Source organism: Hemiscyllium ocellatum, chromosome 23, assembly GCF_020745735.1.
Source record: "Hemiscyllium ocellatum isolate sHemOce1 chromosome 23, sHemOce1.pat.X.cur, whole genome shotgun sequence".
In the NCBI taxonomy this organism is placed as follows: Eukaryota; Metazoa; Chordata; class Chondrichthyes; order Orectolobiformes; family Hemiscylliidae; genus Hemiscyllium; species Hemiscyllium ocellatum.
Window position 1 is genome coordinate 27,586,810 of NC_083423.1, and position 22,757 is coordinate 27,609,566.

Sequence of the window (22,757 nt, forward strand, 5' to 3'; positions counted from 1 at the left end):
CTTCCATCTATTGACTCTATCTGTATTTCCTTGAGAAAGCAACCAACATAATCAAAGATCCCTTGTACCCCTTTTCCTTTCCATTCATTTCCTAGCTGTGGGCGATCACTGGTAAGGTCTCTGACCTAAATAATCCTGAGAGGTTCCTGTTGGCCAGTCTTCTTGATTCTTTTGATTTAATGGTTATTATCTCTTGTCATTGTGATACATATTGAATCGACCTCGCAAATATTAATTCTGATCTCTCTCTCTGCACCTGTACCACTGTATTCTGCAGTCTGTTCTGCCTTCCTGATGCATTTTGTATGATATGATCTGCCTGTATAGCATGCAAAGCACCACTTTTTAAAGAATTTCAGTACATATGAAAATAAATCATCAACATGTAATTGTAGCTCTTGTGGTGTAGTCGTAGTTATTCCAACCCCTCCACAAGAGGGCCAGGTTCAAGACCCACAAACTTCAGAGGTGTGTCATAATATTTCTGATCAGGTTGATTAGAAAATGTTTGTAAATCACAGGAGGTGATCACTAGTCTATTAAATCAGAACTCCAGGCTAACATTCAAGATTAATGGGTTTGAATTCCACCTTGGCCGAGGTTAAGATTTGAACACAATAAAAATTTGTAATGAAAATCTAGCCTAGTGGCAGCCACTTAACCACTGTTGATCATTTATAATGAGCTGTTTAATTTGGTTCTTTTAATCTCAGACTAATGATTGTTAACAACTGAGTGGCCTGAGTGGCCTGTGAGGCCTTAAAGGGCAGTTAAGAGTCAACTACTTTGCTATGGGTCCAGAGCCACATGCAGGCCAGACCAGGTACAGATGGCATATTTCTCTTCTTCAAAGAACATTAATGGTCTCTTAGCCTCTTAATTCCAGATTTTTATTAGGCTCAAATTCTACTATCTGCTGTGGTGGTATTCCAATCCGGGTCCCCAGAACATTACCTGGGTCTTGGATTAATGGTGTAGCAATAATGCTACAAGGCCATCATCTCCCCTGGAGTTCTCCTCCATGAACTAACTTCTTGAACTGCTGCAGTCCATCACCACTTCTCAAGGGTAATAAGGGAAGAGCAATAAGTGCTGGGCCGGCCAGCAGCGCCCAGACCCCAGGGATGAATAAAATAAATCAATATCAATTTTGCTTTGAGTTTAGCAAAAGCATTTATCAAATGTATTGTCTTGGAGGGCAGATTAGTTTTTCTTTTGCTTATACTGGTTTAACTTGATACAATTGGTTATTTGTTCTACCAAAAGTGTGGTCATATGTACAAAAAAAGTCAAGCCAGAGATGTTTCAGTCTTATGGTGCATAGTTGGTTTAAATAAAACTAACTAGCAAGTGTATATTTGGACTTTATCCAAAGGCACTTAACTTGTAAAGATACCAGGCAGGATGTCCTATCAGAAATAGGGAGGAAGGGGCAGTCAGGTACAGCAAAGGGGTGGGTGTTCGGTTTGGTGGCAGGGATTGCTGGCGAAGTGAGGGGTGTTGTTCCCTGGAGAGAAGGGGAGGTGTTGGGTCTGGTGCCTGAGGAGGGAGGGTTATCAGATCCTGTGAGAGAGTAGGGTTACTGGTTCTGGAAGGAGATGGGTCCCAGGGAGTTGTGGCCGTATGTCCTGGGAGTGTCGTGTTCCAGTTGCAGAGCTTAGCATGTCCTGGGGTTAGAGGGTGTGTATTAGGTCTGGTAGTGGGGGAGGATATCAGGTCAGGGTCTAGGGGTGTTGTAAGGATTCAGGGAAATGTGCAGATGGGATGTGTGAGGTAAGTTCGTGGGGGCAGGGTCGATGGGGGAGCTTTTAATTGTGTAGCTTTTCCTGGGTAACTATTTACTGAAGGAGACCCTCTGAATTCTCTAATTTAAATGGATATTTTAGGAGGATCAAGTGGCAAGGGAATTTCCTATTGAAATTATCAATGTCCTGGGCAATTGCTTGGCCTCTTCTACATGTGGGATTCTGCAGGGTCCTGATGCACAACTTCTATCTGGCTAAGGGAAAACCCATTACTTTACTTTGTTAAACTACTTCATGCTAATTTAACAAGAATAACCTTCTCCCCAATCCCTTTTTGCCCTTCCTTTTTTGGACTTTCTTTCCAGCTCTTCTCCCTTTCCAAACTCTCTCTCCACATTTCAAAATGCAAGGATTTTTTTGATGCTCATCACAAGGTCACAGCTCCTATTCCTTCACTCTTCTGCAAAGTATCTTGAAATATTTTTTTATTGTAGCATCTATCAAATGGAAGTTGTAAAACACATTTTGGAATTTCATATGTAAGACTTTCAACATATGTGCTCAATGTAATTTTACCATTAACTGTGCAAATTGTAGCAACAAAGAAAATCTGGCCCATAACTTTGATAAACATTTTGTTTAGAATACTACAAAGTATCATATTTGTCATTGCTTACCATTTCAATAAATAATTTTGCTCCCATGCTAACATTTCTGTCTTGGGCCTGCTATTGTTCTCCATGCAGATTGGAGGAGGAACACCTCATTTTACAGCCTCTAGAACTCAATACTGAGTTCCACAACTATGGAACATGATGTCTATCCTTCACCTGTCTTGCTGCCCTCACTCTGGCAGTGTCTGGTTGACCCATTTTTATTTACATTCATTTTACATCTTTATTTCTCCATTACCACCATTATTGCCTTTTTCTCTGGGCAGCCTCACGTTCTGTTCCACTCACTCTTCTCTCCCTTTATTTACAACATTAAAAACAACAATTATTTCTCAGCTCCTTTCATTTCTGAAGCTGTTACATCATACTTTGATTCTCTCTCCACAGATGTTGCAGAACTCCCGAGTTTCTAAACCAGTTTTTTTAATATAGCATTGTATTGCTATGTTTGAAACACCACATTCAATGTTTAAGAAGTATAGTCTCATAAAATGATTCAAGAATAACATTTCACATTCGTGAAAATAAAAGTTTTTTCATTACAATCAAAATCCTTTCAAAAATAATTTAACAATGTCAAGATTAAATAATTTTAAAGCCTTGAAATTTGAAATAATAATAGGAATATTGGAGATACACAGTAGTTAATCAACAACTGAAAATTTGCTGAATGATGTATGTATTTCAAAGACATTTTTTCTTAATTATAAGGAAAATGAAATTTGTCCTTTAGTTTACAGTTTACTTTTAAAAAAGTCTAAAACTGTTTTACATAAAAGCAAAATTATATCTTACTCACTGGTTGACCAGGCTCATCTCCACCCAGGATTCTAAAGCCAAACCCAGACTCTTGTCTGCGTAAATAAACATCTATCTCTCGGTAGTCTGGACCTAAATCAAAAGATAGGACACAATCAGTATGAACGAAGGAGAAGTTTCTACTCATTAAATCCTCTTGAGCTGTTACAAAATGATAGAACAATGTGTGTTTTATTTAAGTATCTACTACACAGGTACATTACACCAACAAAGGTATAGACAGAAAAACTAAATGCCAGTTCCATCGGTGAAAATTATTGAGTTAGAAAAACATTTAGAGCCAAACAAGGATTCTGCTTGTTGTAAGCTATAGGTTATGGCAGATTAAAATACTTTAAAAAATTTTGAGTTATTAAGAGGTGGCACAGAATGGTATTGTCACTAGAATAATAAACCAGTGAGCCAGGCTAACCTCTGGTGACCAGGCTTCAAACCCCATTCTGACAGACGGTGAACTCTGAATTTATTTAATAAAATTGGAATTAAAAGCTAAATGACCATAAAATCATTGTCGATTAGAGTAAAGTCTATATGGTTTATTAATGTCCTGTAGGGAAATAAATCATCCATCTTTACCTGTTTTGACCTATGTATGACTCCAGACCCACAGAAATATGGCTGACTTTTAACGGCTCTCCTCTAAAATGGCCTGTGAGACATTCAGTTCAAGGACAATTAAAGCTTTGGCTGTAACTCCAACATCCCATGAAAAAAGAAAGTAAGTGCAGCTTTGGTCTTGATGGTTCTGATCCTTCTGAATCCACAACAGCTGGCAACAAACAGATACTTTTGATTGAACTTTATCATTGTGATAGGGGTCACAATGGTGGGTTGGAAAGTTGAAGGCAACACTACCTCAGTTGTATGTGGAATCATGGTTGCAATTTTGAAAGGTGAGTAACGAATTAGCTACAATTGAGCTGCTCACCTTGTAACGGATGACCTCCCAACCCAAGAAGTTGCCAACCAATCAGGGGTTGGTAGTTCAGCATCATCATGAGAATTGTGGCTGCTGCTGAGAATATGCTTCTTAAAGGTGGCTACATGTTACTACAGGCATGTTGCCATTTCCTCCACGGACCACTAAGTAAAACACAATAGCCCCACTGAACCCCAAGAAGCCTGCGAAGGTTCACAATGAAAGGTCAGTGAGAGCAGGAAGAGCCCTGCCCTTTACTTATAGGTAGCTGGGCCGTCTCCATTATTCATGCTGTTACCAAAATGCTATAAGAGTAAGGTTGCGGGAAAACCATAGACACTGCCGTTGTGGGCGGCACGGTGGCACAGTGGTTAGCACTGCTGCCTCACAGCGCCTGTAGACCCGGGTTCAATTCCCGACTCAGGTGACTGACTGTGTGGAGTTTGCATGTTCTCCCCGTGTCTGCGTGGGTTTCCTCCGGGTGCTCCGGTTTCCTCCCACAGTCATAAAGATGTGCGGGTCAGGTGAATTGGCCATGCTAAATTGCCCATAGTGTTAGGTAAGGGGTAAATGTAGGGGTATGGGTGGGTTGTGCTTCGGCGGGTCGGTGTGGACTTGTTGGGCCGAAGGGCCTGTTTCCACACTGTAAGTCTAATCTAAGTCTAATCTAATCCTTCCATTTTCTCTTCTCATTTTACAGGCCACCTCCTTCCTCAAGTCTCCCAGTTTGCCCGTGGTGCTCTGTATTGAAGTATACATGCAACCTTATCATGAGTTCTGTGGTAATTATCAGCTCATCTTAATCCCCTTCCAAATCATCTAAACATAACTGGCAATCTCTCCAGGTAGACTCAATACCCATTTCAAGAATTTAACATTCACTGATTTGCAGACATAGATTCATAGAGTCCTACAGCACAAAGACAGGCCCTTTGGCCCAAACTGGTCCATGCCGACCTAAATGCCCATCCACACTAACCCCATTTCCCTGCACTTGACCTACTTCCTTCTACACCTTTCCTATCCAGGCAATTGTTCAAATGCCTTTTAAATGTTGTTCATGTACCTGCCTCAATCGGCAGCACATTCCATATGCCTACCACCCACTGTGTAAAAATGTTGCCCTCAGATTTCCTTTTATTCTTTTCCCTCCAACCTTAAACTGATTCCCTCTAGTCCTCGATTCCCCAACTCTGGGAAAAAGGCAGAGTGCATTCACCCTATCCATGCCTTTCATGATATTATACATTTCCATCAGATACACCCAGCTCCCAACCACCACCCCCTCCCCCCCACCAAAGTCTCCTACATTGTGAAGAAAAGAGTCAAAGCTTGTCCAAACTCTCCCGATCACTTAGACCCTTGAGTCCTGGCAACATCTTTGTAAATTTCTTCTGCACTCTTTCTAGTTTAAGAACAGCCTTAATGAAGCAAGGTGACCAAAACTGAACATAATACTTCAAGTGCAGCCTCACCAATGTCCTGTACAACTACAACATAACTTTACAACTTCCATACACAATGCCCTGACGGATGAAGGCTAGTGTCCCAAAAGCCTTCCTCACTGCCCTGTCCACCCATGACTCCACCGTCAGAGAACTATGAACCTGGATTTCAAGATCCCTCTGCTTCACTGCACTCCTTAAGATCCTACTATTCACCATGAAATTCCTACCTTGATTTGCCTTCCCAAAATGCAAGACGTCACACTTATCTATATTAAATTCCACTTGCCATTTCTTGGTCCACATTCCCAGCTGATCAAGGTCCTGCTACAATTTCTGATGACCTTCCTGATACTGCCTATTTTAGTGTTACAAGCAAATTTACGAATCATGCTTTGTACATTCTCATCCAAATCATTGATATAGATAACAAACAGCAATGGCCTGCACTGATACCTGTGGTACACCACTAGACCTCCAGTCTGACAAGCATTCTTCCACTATTACCCTCTGCTTCCTACCATCAAGCTAACTGTAATTCCACTTTACCAGAATCTCCTGGATTCCAACATCCTTACAGACCGCCTACCATGAAGGACCTTATCGAAGGTTTTACTGAAATCTATATTGAATACATCTACTCCATGCCATCATCAACCTTACTGGTCACTTTAACAAACTTGTAAGGCATAATCTCCCATGCATAACGCTCCCAGGTTCTTCTTTGCAGCCCTTCTTGAATACAGGACATCACCCGTAGCTAACGATGATGCAAAAATATCAGCCAGAGTCCCCGCAATTTCTTCTCTAGGCTCTTGTAGGCTTCTTGGATATATCTGGTCAGGACCAGGAGATTTATCGACCTTCATACATTCTAGTACATCCAACATCTCCTCTACTGAGATATGGACTGTCCTCAAGATATCTCCACCAACTTCCACAAGTTTTCAAGTCTTCATGTCTTTCTCCACAATAAACACAGAGGAGAAATATTCTCCTACAGTTCTACACATATATGTCCACTTTAGTCTTTGAGGGGTCCTATTCTCTCTTCAGTTACTTTTTTTCCTTTAATAAACTTAATGTACCTCTATGGATTCACCCTAATCTTCTCAGTCAAGACTATCTTGTGCCCCATTTTTGCCCTCCTGATTTCCTTCTTCGGTAAACTCCTGTATTCCCTGCACACACCCAGGGATTCCCTGGATTCCAGCTGCCCGTACCTGAGCCATGCCTCCTTTTTTCTGGTCAGAGCTTCAATTAGTCTTGTCACCCAGGGTTGCCTATTCTTGCTAACTTTGTTCTTCACCCTCACTGGAACATATAGACTTTGAACTCTAGCTATCTCACTTTTAAAAGCCCCCCACTTGCCGGAGGTCCCTTTGCCTACAAACTATTCCAATCAACCACGGCGAGCTTCTGCCTGAATCCATCAAAATTCACCTTTCCCAATTTAGAATTTGAACCGATGGACCAGCTTGCCCTTCTCCGTAACTATTTTAAAATTAATAGAACTATGGTCACTGGTCCTAAAGTACTCCCCCACTGTCACCTCCATCATCTGTCCTCCCTATTTCCCAAAGTAGGTCAGGTTTTACCCCTTTCTGTGTAGAAGCCTCTGTATACTGCTTGAAGAAACTTTCCTGAATATATTTAACAAAATCCACCCCAACTGAGCCCTTAACACCCTGGCACTCTCTGTTTAGGAAAATTAAAATACCTTATTATGACAACCCTATTGCTCCTGCAAGTCTTCCCACATTTTTGTTCCTCTAAATTTCATTGTAACATAGGCCCCCAAATAGTCAATCTAATTAATGTCACTATCCCCTTATTTCTTACCTCGACCACAAAGCCTCACTGGGTGATCCTTCAGTTATTTCATCTCTGACTACTGTAGTGATACTTGCCTTAATCAAAAATGCAATTCCCCCTCCCCTCTTTTCACTACCTCAGTGCTGCCTAAAGCACCTGTATCCTGACACATTAAGCTGCCAGTCCTGTCCCTCCCTTAGCCATGTTTCTGTAATGGCTATAATATCCCAGGCAGACATACCTATCCAAACCCCGAGTTCATCAGCCTTACCTGTCAGCCCTGTTGCATTGAAATAGATGTAATTTAATGCAAATAATTTCCATTAATTGATCACGACAGGACGGAGGGACAACATTTTGTTAGTCTGGACAGCAGCATGACACCGAACGGAAAGTTGTCAGTTGCTATCGAGAACCAGGATAAAACCAAAGAAAATGTCAGTGAAAAGTTTCACAGACTTAAGTCAAACTCTAGCCAAAAAGTGATTTTATTTGTAAAATATCATGAATTTTTAATCAATATCCAGTGTTTGTACACATTTTAATCGATTGAATGAAATAAAAACTCTGTAAACATGCCTTTTTACATAATTATGTTCAGAATGGCTTCCTCTATTTACGATCAGATCAGATCTCCAAACTAAGTACTCTCCTCCTGTCTTGCTTGGATAATCAAGGTTGTTCTGTACTGTAGAACATGTGCCAATGTAAGTTTTTTTATGAGCATGGGTTATGATTGAAAACTTTCCTAAATATAACTTACTAAGCTTCCATAGTAGAATCACAGAAATTTACTACATAATTGATTGCCATTTTGGTTTATGTAGTCTATATTAGTTATAAAAATATTATCCAATCTAATTGCACTTTCCAGCTTTTGGTCCATGGTCTTTTATGTTGTATGTGTTCCAGGACTTTTAAAATGGGATGATAATTTTTGCCTCAAACTGCCCTTTCAGGCAGTGAGCTCCAAATCCCCTCCATCCTCTAGGAGAAATAAATATCATTAACTCTCCTATAATTACTACAGATTACTTTAAATCTTTGTTCCCTGGTTATCAAACTCTGAGCTAATGGAAGTAATATTTTTTCAAAGCTAATTTTTTCTAAACCTGCGGTTCCTCCATTGTACCTTTCATGCAATTACATCCTTCCTGTGATGCATTAATTAGAACTGGATGCAACATTATATAGTTATCATATAACTTGCAATCCATGTCTCAGCTTACAAAAGAAAATATTCCCCATTCCTTCTAAAATGCTTCTTTGCTACTTTCAGGAATTTGTGGACATGCAGTGTGAGACCCTGCTGTCTCTATGATTCTCAGTATTCTGTAATTTATTGTGTATTCCCTTGCTGTATTACTCTTCTCCAGATTGAAATCCATTTTGCTACTGTTCTGCCCAATTAACCAGTCCATTATTATCTGCCTGTAGTGTATATCTTTCTTCCTCACTATTAAACACATAATTTCTGTATCGTCTGCAAATTACTTAATCCTGCCTCTTACTTTGAAGTCTCAATCACTGCTACTTTCTATGAAAGGGAGCAAAAGTTGGAGCTGTGCAGAACCCCACTAGAAGCAGCCTATCAGTCACAAAAACTCAAAAATTCCCTTTGCTTCCTGCCTTTGTCACAAATTTGGATTCACTTTACCACTTTTCCCTAGATCCTATGGGCTTTCATTTTTCTGTCCCATCTGCAACATGGAGCCAAATGCATCAATGCATGTGTGTCATTGGTGCATCATAAGTTCATCTCACAAAACTACCTCTCACTTGTCAGCATGGCGAACTAAGAATTCATTGAGTACATTTAGAGTTAAAAGTTAGTCAAATAGTGACCTTCAAATCATTGTTGATTGCAGTAAGTGATTAGAGATTCAGTTGGTAGCATTCACATCTCTCTGTCAGAAGGCTCTGGATTCAAATCCTATTTCAGGAAATGAGCTAAAAAGATAAACATCGACATCTCCAGCACAGTGCTCCACTGCTAGAGGTGCCATCTTTCAGATAATGTTAGGAGTTGGGAAGTCATGTTGCATAGCATGTTAAGCCACTTTGGGAATACTGCATTCAATTCTGGTCTCTCTTCTGTATGAAGAATATTGTGAAACTTAAAGGAGTTCTTAAAAGATTTACAGGGTTGTTGCCAGTTCGCAGAGTTTGAGCTATAGAGAGAGGCTGAATAGGCTGCAGCTATTTTCCCTGGAGCATAGGAGGCTGAGAGGTGACCTTAGATGTTTATAAAGTCATGAGGGGCATAGATAAAGTGAATAACCAAGGGCTTTTCGTAGTGTAGGGGACTCTAAAACTAGAGGCCATAGATTTAAGGTGAAAAGGAAAAAATTTAAAAGGGACCTAAGGAGCAAATGTTTCAAGCATAGGGTGGTGTGGGAATGGAATGAGCTGCCAGAGGAAGTGGTGGAAACTGGTACAATTACAACATTTAAAGGTATCTGGATGGGTAGATGAATAAGAAGAGTTTAGCAGGATATGGGCCAAAAGCTGGTAAATGGGACTAGATTAATTTAGGATATCTGGTTGGCATGGACAAGTTGGACTAAAGTCTATTTCCATGCTGTACATACATGTCTATGACTCAATGACTCTAAGCTAAACTGAAATCTATCTGTCCTCTGAAGTGAATGTAAAGATCATATGGAATTCTTTCATAAAGAAAACTAAGGAAGTTATCAATGGTCAATATTTATCCCTCCATCAACATCTTAAAAAACATTATCTATCATTGTCACATTGCTGTTTGTAGGAGCTTTCTATGCATAAATAGGCTGTTAAATTTCTTATATTTACAAAAGTGAGGGCACTTCAGAAGTATTTCATTAGCTATCAAACACTTTGGGAGACCTTATGGCCTTGAAAAACCCTATATAATTATAAGCTCTACTTTTCTATATACAGGCACTTTCACACTAATCTAAATTAGTAACACTCTGGTATTCTCCAAATTATTACCATTGTACTGCTAAGGTATCAATATGCAAGGCAAGACATATCCAGGCATATCCAGAATGATAGTGAGAATTTTTGAAGCATGTAGTATTGGAGGTCCAATTCACTAATTTTGTTTTGCTCACTGAAATAAACAAACTGGCTCAGAAAATGAAGGGAGAAACCATGTTTAGAAGTCCAATGCTAAATATATCAGGTTTACAGGTATCATGGTCTTACAAAACGTGTGCTGGTGTCTGGAATACTGCACAGAGTTGAATAATGTACAGCTATTCAAAGTTAAATTGACTGAGTCTTGCAATTACATATATCTGCCAATTTTCAGTACTCTATGAATCCAGCATTCAATTTAGCACCAAATTAATAGTCCATTCATAATATCTGAATTAACACACTAAAATGGAACAACAGTGACATTTTGCATCCTCAGTTACCTTTCACACGAACTTTACAGGTCCAGGACAACCCCCTCCCAAGAAATTCAGGCACTCCAAGAAATGTTATACACTATTTCCAGCAAATTCTTAAAAATATATTGATGTATCAGAACTTTAATCTGGAGGAATTGTTTTAGTTGTGTGAACAAATGATCAGTTGAGAAATGGCAGAATTCCCATACATTTCCTGACTATTTAAACTTGGTCTTTGCCAGACATCAGATTTGTGACGAATAAATTATATGCGCAGCATGGAATTTTACTTTTTAAGTCATTGAAGAAACTTGAAGTTATTCATCAAATAAATATGAAATTTGTGCCAATGAGTAAAATGATTAGTTAAGGCCTCTCTGTTTGTAGTTGGTATTATTTACAATGTTTTAGACCTGTCATTGTTAGAATAAAGAGTAATAGGAGAAACTAAATGGTCATGCAGAGAAAGTTGGCTGCAACCAGACGACAGATTAGACAATCACAATATCCAGATGAATGGAAGCTACGTTTAAGCCACAGGATGAAGAATGTCAAAGTACTTGCCAGATGAATCAGCCCGATATGCAGTCCTTGGTGGCATTTGCTCTGTACAGGAAAATGTGGAATTAAACAAAACTATGCATTTACGTAGAGACACTTAATGTTGTCAACAATTTCTCAATTGTTCAATAGCTCCTCTGCATTCATTTTAACAACTGAGATCCTATTTAGAAATTTTCAGGAAGAGCTACTAAACATTTCATTGTACTGCTTGTAATAACATTATTCTATTCTCCATTTATTTAATATAATTCAGTATATCTATACAGATGATTAACAAACAGATTCTGATAGTTCTGTCATTTGTAATAAACTGATGTTATATATCAAAATGAAATTTCTTAATTTTACATTACTACTTTCAAAAGGGACAGATAATTTGTTGGTTAGAAAGAATACATTTGGATATTTAATAAATCAAAATATTTAAAAAATGGAATTTTACAAATAAAATTAATCAAATTATTGTACTGCATTAATATGTTTTTGTAAATCAGAATGCAAATCAATTGGGCTCTCAAAATTGTTGTATGTCTACTCCATTCATGAAGATATGACAACAGAAAATGTTATTAGGAAGTGGTCAAACAACCGGGAGTCAGTCATTAAGAACTATTTTTCCAGTAATGAACAAAAAGGATTTACTTACGTCTACTCTCATAGATGGCTCTTGATTTCTCATAAACCTCATATGGATCAGGCTTCCTTTGATCAAATCCATCTGAAGAGTCAGGAAGCGATGCCCCTTGGATATGAGGTGGAAAAGGAAGACTATGGGGCTGGTGCTGGGCTGAGAAGTTTGCCTGAGGGCTGCCCTGATTTTCCCATCTATCTAACATCTGGAATGCATAAAAGATGTTTTAAAATTGCAAATTAAATTTACAATACTACATATGGACTCTTGCTGGTTTATGGCTCAATTATGCCAGGCATCTCCAATACTTTGTCACATCATTTGCATAGAATTTTATACCATAAACAGGTTTTTGCCAGTGTTTGTGGTCCACATAAAGACCCTCTCAACTTACTTTACCCCACCCAATCATATATCCTTCTTTTGATTTCTCCCTCATTGTACTACCTTAAATGCATTTATGCTAAGTACCTCAAGACTTGAAGTTCCATCACGTTGAGTAAAGGATCTCCTCTTGAATTCTTTGATGTATTTATCAGTGACTATCTTATATACTTTTAGTTTTGGAAGAGTGTGGTGCTGGAAAAGCACAGCAGGTCAGGTAGCATCCGAGAAGCAGGAGAATTGATGTTTCAGGCAGAAGCCCTTCCTGATAAAGGGCTTATACCAGATTCGTCGATTCTCCTGCTCCTTAGATGCTACCTGACTTGTCATGCATTTCCAGCATCTGCAGTCCTCACTTTCTCCTTCAGTTTTGAAATCCTGGAATCCAAGTGGAAGCATCGCTATGTTTATATAATCACACCCCATCATCATTTTAAAGAGCTCAATTAGATCATCTCTTATTTCTCTCATTTCAAATGAACAAAGTCCCACATTTGTTCAGTCTTTCCTGATGGCTATATTCTCTTAGTTCTGACAGCATCCTTGCAAATCTTTTTTGTATTACTTTTGTATTCTTTTTACATAATGGAGGTCAGAACAGGGCACAGTATGTCCAGTGTGGTCTAACACAGTTTTATACACAAGTTTAACAGATAGTATTTGCTTTTGAATTCGAGAACATAGAATATAGAACATTACAGCGCAGTACAGGCCCTTTGGGCCTCGACGTTGCGCCAACCTGAGAAATTAATTTGATGCCCATCTAACCTACACGGTTCCATTACTATCCACATATATATTCAATATCCATTTAAATGCCCTTAACCTCAGCGAGTGTACTACAGTTGTAAAAAGGCCATTCCACACCCTTAGTACTCTGAGTAAAGGAACTACCCCTGATATCTGTCCTAAATCTATCACCCATCAATTTAAAGCTACGTCCCCTTGTGTTAACCTTCACCATGTGTGGAAAAAGCCTCTCACTGTCCACCCTATCTAACTCTCTGATTATGTTATAAGTCTCGATTAAATCACCTTTCAACCTTCGTCTTTCCGACAAAAACAGCCTCAGTTCCCTCAGCCTTTCCTTGTTAGATCTTCCTTCCATACCAGGCAACATCCTAGTAAATCTCCTCTAATCCCTTTCCAAAGCATGTGCCTTTTTCACAACCCTATCAACCTGGGTGGCAACCTTCAGGGACCTAGACACTGAGATCTCTCTGTTCATCTATACGGCCAAGAATTTTACCATTAGCCCAGTACTCTGCATTCTTGGTACTTCTTCTGAAGTGAACTACCTCACAGTTTTCCGAATTACATTCCATTTGCTACTTCTCAGCCCAGCTCTGCATCTTATCTATGTCCTTCTGAAACCTATAATATCCTTCAGCACTATCTACATCTCTGCCTACCTTAGTGTCATCCGCAAATTTACTAATCCATCCTTCTATGCCCACCTCCAGATCATTTATAAAAATGACAAACAGCAGTGGTCCGAAAACAGATCCTTGCATCACACCACTGGTAACTGAGCTCCAGGATGAACATTTCCCATCAACCACCACCCTCTGTCTTCTTTCAGCTAGCCAATTTCTGATCCAAGTTGCTTCAATCTCGAAACTCCTTATCTTGTGCAATAGCCTACCATGTGGAACCTTATCAAACACCTTATTGAAGTCCATATATCCCAAATCAACTACTTTACCTTCATACACCTGTTTTATCACCTTCTCAAAGAACTCAACCAGGTTAGTGAGGCATAACCTATCCTTCACAAAACTGTGTTGACTACCTCTAATCAACTTATTCCTTTCCAGATGATTATAAATCCTATCTCTTACAACCTTTTCCAACTCCTTACTCACAACCGAAGTAAGGCTCACTGGCCTATAATTATCAGGGTTGTCTCGACTCCTCTTCTTAAACAAGGGTTCAACATTTTCTGTCCTCCAGTCTTCTGGCACTATTCCTGTCAACAATGATGACAAAGATCAAGCCAAAGGCTCCACAATCTCCTCCCTGGCTTCCCAGAGAATCTGAGGATAGTTCCCATCCGGCCCCGGGGTCTTACCTATTTTCAGATCTTCCAAAATTGCTAAAACCTGCTCTTTGCCAACCTCAAACCCATCTAATCTCGTAGCCTGTATCTTTATATTCATACTAACATTGCCCTTTTCTAATGTGAATACTGACAAAAAGTATTCATTAAGTGCTTCCTCTATGTCCTCAGATTCCACACAACTTTCCACTACTATCTCTGATTAGCCCCAGTCTTAATCTAGTTATTCTTTTATTCCTGATATACTTATAGAAGGCCTTAGGGTTTTCCTTGATTCTATCCGCCAACAACCTCTCATGTCCCCTCTTGGCTTTTCTTAGCCCTCTCTTTAGATTTTTTCTGACTAACTCTCAAGACTTTTAACTAAGCCTTCACACTTCATCCTCACATAAGCCTTCATCTTCCTCTTGACAAGAGCCTCAACTCCTTTTGTAAATCCCTCTCTCAACAACTACCTTCCTGCCTGATATGCATATACTTATCAAGGACCCGCCGCAGTTGTTCCTTTAATAAGCTCCACATTTCAAATGTGTCCATTTCCTGCAGTTTCCTTCCCCATCCTATGGATCCTAAATTTGCCTTACTGCATCATAATTGTCTTTCCCTCAGTTATACCTCTTTCTCTGCGGTATATACCTATCCCTGCATATTGCTATTGTAAACATAACCAAATTATGGTCACTACCTACAAATCTAACACCTGGCCAGGTTCATTCCCCAGTACCAAATTCAATATGGCATTGCCCCTTGTTGGCCTGTCTATATACTTTGTCAGAAAATCCTCCTGCACACATTGATCAAAAACTGACCCATCTAAACTACTTTAAACAACTACCCTGTTCCTATTCTATTCCTTTCAAAAACATTACCAGTGCTTTGCACTTCTTAGGGTTTTATTAATCTGTGATTCTATTGTAACAGGAACAGGAATAGCCATTCACCCCAATTGTCACTGCCCCACCATTCAATATGATCAAATCCTTCAATGCTTTTTACTCACCTCTCATTCTTCAAAACACTAGAGAATACAGGAGCAGTTTGCCCAATCTCTCTTCATAGGGCAGCTCCATCATCCCTGGAAAAGTCTAGCAAACCTTCATTGTGGTTTCTTTCTGGCAATTTCATCTTTCCTGAGATAAAGAGACCAAAACTGCATACAATACTCCAAGTGAGGCTTGCATATCTACACTTTCCAAAATCTTACCATTGAAAAAAACATTCTGGACATGTTCTATTATCAAAGTGGATAACCTCACATTTTTCCACATTATTTTCCATCTGCCACACTTTTGCCCATTCACTAAGCCTCGCCAAATCCTCCTGAAGCCATGTCACATCTTCCTCAAAACAAACATTTTCACACAGCTTTATATCATGTGCAAATACAGAAATATTACCTTTGGTGCATACCTGCAAAACATTCACATATATTTTGAACAGCCATGTCCTAAGTACTGATTCTTGCAGTATCCTACTAGTCACAGCCTGCCAACCTGAGAAAGACCCATTAACTTCTACTCTCTGTTTTATGTCTGTTAGCTAATCATTAATCCATGTCAGTATATTACGTCATATCCCCAAAGATCATAAGATGTAGGAACAGATTTAGCCCATGAGTCTACTCTGCCATTCGATCATGGTTGATATGTTTCTAAATTCTATTTTCCTGCCTTCTCCCTGTAACTCCTGATTTCCTTGCTAATTGAGAACCTATCTATTGCTGTCTTAAATCCACTCAATAACTCATCTCTACAAGAATGTGTTCCATAGCTTAACCACCCTCTGGCTGAGGAAATTCTTTCTCATTTCAGTTCTAATGGGTTATCCCTTCATTCTGAGGCTGTGCCTTTGGGACTTAATCTCTGATAGTGGAAACACCTTCTCCATGTTTGTTCGATCCAGGCCTCTCAGTAATCTAAGTTTCAATCACATAACCCCTCGTCCTTCTAAACTCCATTGAATACTGTCCCAGAGTCCTCAATTGCTCCTCACATGAGAAACTCTTCATCCCTGGAGCCCCTCCAATGCCAACATACCCTTCATTAGATGGAGGCCCAAAACTGCTCACAATAATCCAATGTAGTCTGACCAGAGCCTTATCCTTCCTTAGCACATCTCTGCTCCTGCATTCCAGCCCTCTTGAAATGAATGCTAACATTGCATTTGACTTCCTAACTGTCGACTGAGCCTACATGTTAACCTTAAGAGAACCCTGAACTAGGACTCCCAAGTACCTTTGTGCTTCAGATTCCGAAGGCTTTCCCTGTACAGAAAATATTATATGCCTTTATTCTGTCCAGCCAAAATGCATAACCTCACACTTCCCCATATTGGATTTCTTCAGCCACTTCTTTGTCCACTGTCCTAGCGTGTCCAAATCCTTCTACAGCCTTTCTGCTTCCTCAAAAGCTACCTGCCCTCCACCTATCTTTTTGTCATTTGCAAACTCACCAACATTGCCTAGTTCTTTTATCCAGATGATTAATGCATAATGTGAATAGCTGTGAACAGTTGTGAACACTGACCCGTGCAGAACTCCACTAGTCACTGGCTGCCATCCTGGAAAAGACCCTTTCTGCTTTCTGGCAGTCAGCCAAACCTCTATGCATGCAGTACATTGCCTCTAACACCATGGACTCATCTTATTTAGCAATCTCCAGTGTGGCACTTTGTCAAAGGACTTCTGAGAATCTAAATAAATCATGTGCACTGAACTTTGTTTATCGAACTTGCTCATTACTGCCTCAAAGAATTCATACAAATTTGTCGGGCATAATCTCCCCTTGATGAAGTCGTGCTAACTTAACCCTATTTTATCATGCACTCCTAAGTACTCCGCAATCTCACCCTTAATAATGGATTCTAAAATTTTACCAATGACACTGGGATGGAAACCATCGGGTGGTAAGGATTTATCAACTTTCAGTCCTGTTAATTTTTTCAGTAAAATCTTATTATTACTTATTTCCTTCAGCATATCATTCTCCACAGTGACTTGGATTTTTACTTCTGGGAGATTTCATTTTCTTCAATAAAAATAGACACAAGTAATCAATTAGCTTCTCTGCAATTTGTCTATTCCCCATAATAAATTCTCCTGTTTCAGCCCTTAATAGATTGATATTTGTTTTGCCAAAGATTTCCTTTCTATCTACTTATAGAAACTTCTACAGTCTGTTTTTATATTCTTTGCTAGATTGTATTCATATCCTATTCTTTCATTTCTAATCAATTTCTTGGCCTTTTGTTGTATTCTATAAACTTCCTAATCCTCAGAATTACTTCTATTTTTGGCTACTTTATAGGCCTTTTAATTTAATGTAATCATAAATTAGAAGTCACACAACACCAGGCTATAGTCCAACATGTTTATTTGAGATCACAAGCTTTCAAAGCACTGCTCTTTCGTCAGGTTAAGTGAAGGGAAATGCACATGCTCAGAATTTATAGGTGGAGAGATAACTGCAACATAAATTCAGGTAAATATGAATGTCAAAAGATAGTACAAATGGTGTGAGTGAGTGTCAGCAGATTGAATAATAAGTCTTTCCAAGTGATCAAAAGTGGCAAACAGTGTGAATAAAGAGTCAACAGCAATGACCTATGATCCATTCTGCCTTAATTAATCAGGTCAAAGTAACCTTTTTTCTTGCTGTTCAGCTGTTGACACTTTACTCACACCATTTGACAATTTTGATCACCTGGAAAGACTTGTTATTTTAGCCTGCTGACAACTCACTCATATCATTTGTACTATCTTTTGATACTCTTAATTACCAAGAATTATCTTGCAATTATGTCACCACTTATAAATTCTGCGCATATGCACTTCCCTCCACTTCTCCTGATAAAGGAGCAGCGCTCTGAAAGCTTGAGATTTCATATAAACCTTTGGACTATAACTTGGCATCATGTGATTTCTGACTTTGTGCACCCTCATCCAACACTGTCACCTCCACATCATAATCTTCAAATGTCCTTCGTTTGCCATGGTTGATTGACATTTTGAGGATTTTGTACCTTGAAGGAATGTATAGTTGTTCTAAGTCAGTTTAAAAACTATCCATTGTCTAGATTCAGTTATGCTTTTTAATATTCCACTCGACTTCAATCAATTTGTGCCTCATACCTTGATAATTCCCCTTTTTCAAATTTAACATCCTTCAGAATGAACTACCTCACTTTCAATTTTGTCATTGTGTGGTCACTTATCCAGAGAAATTCTTTTACAACAAGTTTGCTAATTAGCCCTTCTCCATTACATGATACCAGATCTAAAATAGCATGTTGTCCAGTTAGCTCTTCACCATACCACTCTAGAAAATTATCCCTACTACACTTCAGAAACGTGTTCTCTACAGCTATGGTACTCAACTGGTTTACTTGCTCTAAAAGCAGTTTGAAGTTAGTCATGGTAACTGTTGCCCATGCTACAGGCTTTTTTAAAAACTCCTGATTGATACCATGCCCCACATTGCCATTATTATTTGGTGGCCTGAAATGACTCCAAATTTATTATGAATCTGTACTGGTCAATTCCTTTATTCCTCTATTCCATTTCAATTCTTATTTTACAAGGAGTAGGTTGCCTTATTATTCTTTTGTACAAAATGCAACACTAGATATTTATGTATATTGAAACTCATTTGCCATTTACATGCCCATTCTGTAAGTTTGTTACCATTTGTACTTGATTTGTGTCTCTTCACATTAAGTGTAATCTATATCCCCAATAGTTCTCGTCTGCAAATTTTGTTATTATTGTTCAACTTTCCAAGTCTGAAATGTTTGGATAAGCACCTTTATGAGTCTGTATCAATGTCAGTGTGTTAGAGCATTCATGCCTAAAATGATACTAAGCCTGATCATTTTTCTTTTGCTCCCTTCTTGTTGTGACTTGTCTAACCTTCATAGGGCATTTCCATGTAACATTCAGATATTCTGTGAGTGATCACAAACTACTGCATTGCCTTGAAGCTTTAAAACAAATTGAATAGCGTTATGCCTTTGAAATAAGTAAACAATTGGAAGCATCCTTATGATTATTGATATAATTAAGTGTTTTGTGCTCACCAGACAGCAGCCTGAGAAACACAGAAGGCAGGAATAGGTCAGTAGGCCCACTGACCCTATTCCACCACTCAACATGAACATGACTGATTCTGTACCACAATTCACACCTACTCTCTCCGAAGACTCTTTGACAGTTTTAGCTTCTAAGAATCCAATTCTTTCTTGTGACTGCATATCATTCACTTCTACTTGATCGAGGTGACAACTGCTCCTCACATGTTCCAATTTTCTGCTTAAGCCCATTCTTTTGAAGAGCATTGGAGTTTGTACCTGACCAAAGCTCAACTCTGATAATGATTCGGTAGTTTGTCCAATTAAAATTTACCTTTCTGTGATTTCATCTTAATGTTGTCACTCACACGAACTACGACTACTTGCTTCAGTAGTTTTTTTTAAACTACTGGAAGAATACTTTGGGAGTGGCATAACATTAACCTTTGTATACTTGACTACTTGCAACACAGGTGTGTTATTCCACTTAAGGATTTGTGTACATATGTGCTTGAACTTTCATTATTTCTTGGTGAATTTGCACACTAGACCACTTTTTGTTTATTTACTTGTCCCATTTCCAGCTGCTTTTGTTTTAACCATCATCACATTCATCATTTGGTCCCTTTGCCTTTAACCCTCATCAGGTTGCCCTTTTTGTCTTTCTCCTCTTCTACACTTTTTATTAGCACTTGCTTAAACCTTATTACATGTCTAGCTTTTACCAATTTTGATGAAAAGTCATTAATGTGGAATCTTAACTTTGTACCTTTCTCCACAAATGTCGCCTGGTTTGCAGAGTATTTTGTGCTTTATTTCAGATTCCCTGCATCAGTAGTATTTTACTTTTGAGAATTGAGATGGCAGTCATTGTCTGCCATTCTCATAGAGTCAGAGTCATGCAGCATAGAAACGCACCCTCTGACTCAGCCCCTCCATGCCGACCAGGTTTTCTAAACTGAAGTAATCCCATTTGCCTGCATTTGGCCTCTATCCCTCTAAATCTTCCTAAACATGTACCTGTCCCAATGTCTTTTAAATATTACAACTGTACTCGTGTTTATCACTTACTCTGGTAGCTTATTCCATATACTGTATACGCCACCCTCTGTGTGAAAAAATTACATCCCGGGTCCCTTTTAAATCTTTTTCCTCTCACCTTAAAACTATGACCTCTAGGTTTGGGCCCCCTAGCCTAGGGAATAAATCTCAGTTATTCACCTTATTTATTCCCCTCATGATTTTATAAATCTCTATAAGATCACCCTCAACTTCCTACACTTCAGGGAAAAAAGTCCCAGCCTCTCCTTATAACTCAAACCTTCCAATCTCAGTAATATACTTGTAAACCTTTTGTGCACCCTTTCCAGGTTAATAACATCCTTCCTATAGTAGGGCGACCAGAATTGTATGCAGTACTTCAAAAGTGATCTTAGCAATATCTTGTACAGCTGAAACATAACATCCCAACTCCTGTACTCAGTGCTCTGTCTGATGAAAGCAAGCATGTTAAATGCCTTCTTCAGCATTCTGTCTACCGGTATGCTATTTTCAAGAAACTAGGTACCTGCATTCCTAGGTCTCCCTTTTTGACAATAATACCCAGGAACCTACCATTAACTGAGTAAGTCCTGCCATGGTTTGTCTTACCAAAACGTAAGATCTTGCATTTAACCAAATTAAACTCCATCTGCCATTTTTCGGCTCATGGCCCCATTGATCAAGATTCCGTTGTACTCTTAGATAACCTTCACTGTATACTAACACTACCAACTCTGATGTTACTAACCATGCCTCCTATATTCTTATCCAAACTGTATGTGTAAATGATGAACAATGATGGACAAAGCGCCGATCTTGCAGCATGCCACTGGTCACAGGCCTCCAGTCTGAAAAAACAAACAATCTCCTACCATCACACCAAGTTTTGTATCCAATTGGCTAGCTCTTCTTGGATCCCCACATTCCTGATTAAGGGCTTGTGCTTGACTCTCCTGCTCCTCAGATGCTGACGTGCTATACCTTTCCTGCACCACACTTTTTGAATCTGATCTCCAGCATCTGCATCTTCACTTCCTCCCATGTGACCTAACCTTACTAACCAGTTTACCATCTGGTTCCTTGTCAAAGGCCTTGCTAAAATCCATTCAGACAAAGTTTACCTCTCTGCCCCCATCTATCTTCTTGGTCACTTCTTCAACGAAATCAAACAAATTTGAGAGACACAATTTCCCATGCACAGAGGTTTGATAACTATCCCTAATCAGTCCCTGCCTTTCCAAACGTATGTAGATCCTGTCTTTCAGAATCCCATTTCCTGATGAAGGGCTTAAGCCTGAAATGTCGATTCTCCTGCTCTTCGGATGCTGTCTGACCTGCTGTGCTTTTCTAGCACCACACTTTTGTTTCAGAAGCCCGTCCAACAATTTACCTACGACTGACATTAGACTCACCAGACTGTAGTCCCTGGCTTTTCCTTGTAGCCTTTCTTTATAATGGCATTACATTAGTCTCCAGTTTTCTGGCAGCTTACTGATGGCCATCAGTGATCCAAATACCTTTGTTAGGACCCCAGCAATTTCCTTCCCAGCCTTGCACAATGTCCCAAGATACACTTGATCAGATCCCAGGGATTTACCTACTTTTATGTTTTTAAAACCTCCAGCATCTCTATTATGGACTTTTTCAAGACATCACTACTTACTTTCCCAAGTTCGCTAGTTCCTAGGTTTTTCTCCATGATAAATACTGAGAAATATTCATTTAGGATCTCACACCATCTCCTTTGCTTCCACACATAGAAGACCTCTTTGATCTTTAAGGGGCCCTATTCTCTTCCTAGTTACTGTCAAGAGTGTGGTGCTGGAAAAGCACAGGTCAGGCAGCATCTGAGGAGCTGGAGAATCGACGTTTCGGGCAAAAGCTCCGACTTTACTGTCTTGCCCTTAATATTCTTGTCGAATCTTTTTGGATTCTCCTTTACCTTATCTACCAAAGATATCTCAGGTCCCCCTTTTTCCCTCTTGATTCTCCTCTTAAGTGTACTCCTACATCCCCTATACCCTTCAAGGGATTCATTTTATCCAAACTGCCTATATCTGACATATGCCTTCTTTTTCTTGACCTGAGCCTCAATATTTCTAGTCATTCAGTGTTCCTACTCCGCCAGCCTTGCCTTTCACATTACGAGGAACATGCTGGCCCTGAACTTTTGTTAGCTCACTTTAAAAGTCTCCCACTTGCCTTTAACTGCGA

General features: G+C 39.3%; 1 protein-coding gene across 2 annotated transcripts in view; it reads right to left on the minus strand.

Annotated features, from left to right (window-relative positions):
• The window catches only part of magi2a (membrane associated guanylate kinase, WW and PDZ domain containing 2a), a 241,663-nt gene that overhangs the window by 79,900 nt on the left and 139,006 nt on the right, over nt 1-22,757 (minus strand). For both annotated transcript variants that reach the window (XM_060842832.1, XM_060842833.1), the window contains exons 11-12: nt 12,011-12,200; nt 3,219-3,310 (exon numbers count right to left, since the gene is read on the minus strand). In XM_060842832.1, coding sequence (XP_060698815.1) covers nt 3,219-3,310; nt 12,011-12,200 — 282 coding nt within the window. The remainder of the gene's footprint in view (nt 1-3,218; nt 3,311-12,010; nt 12,201-22,757) is intronic.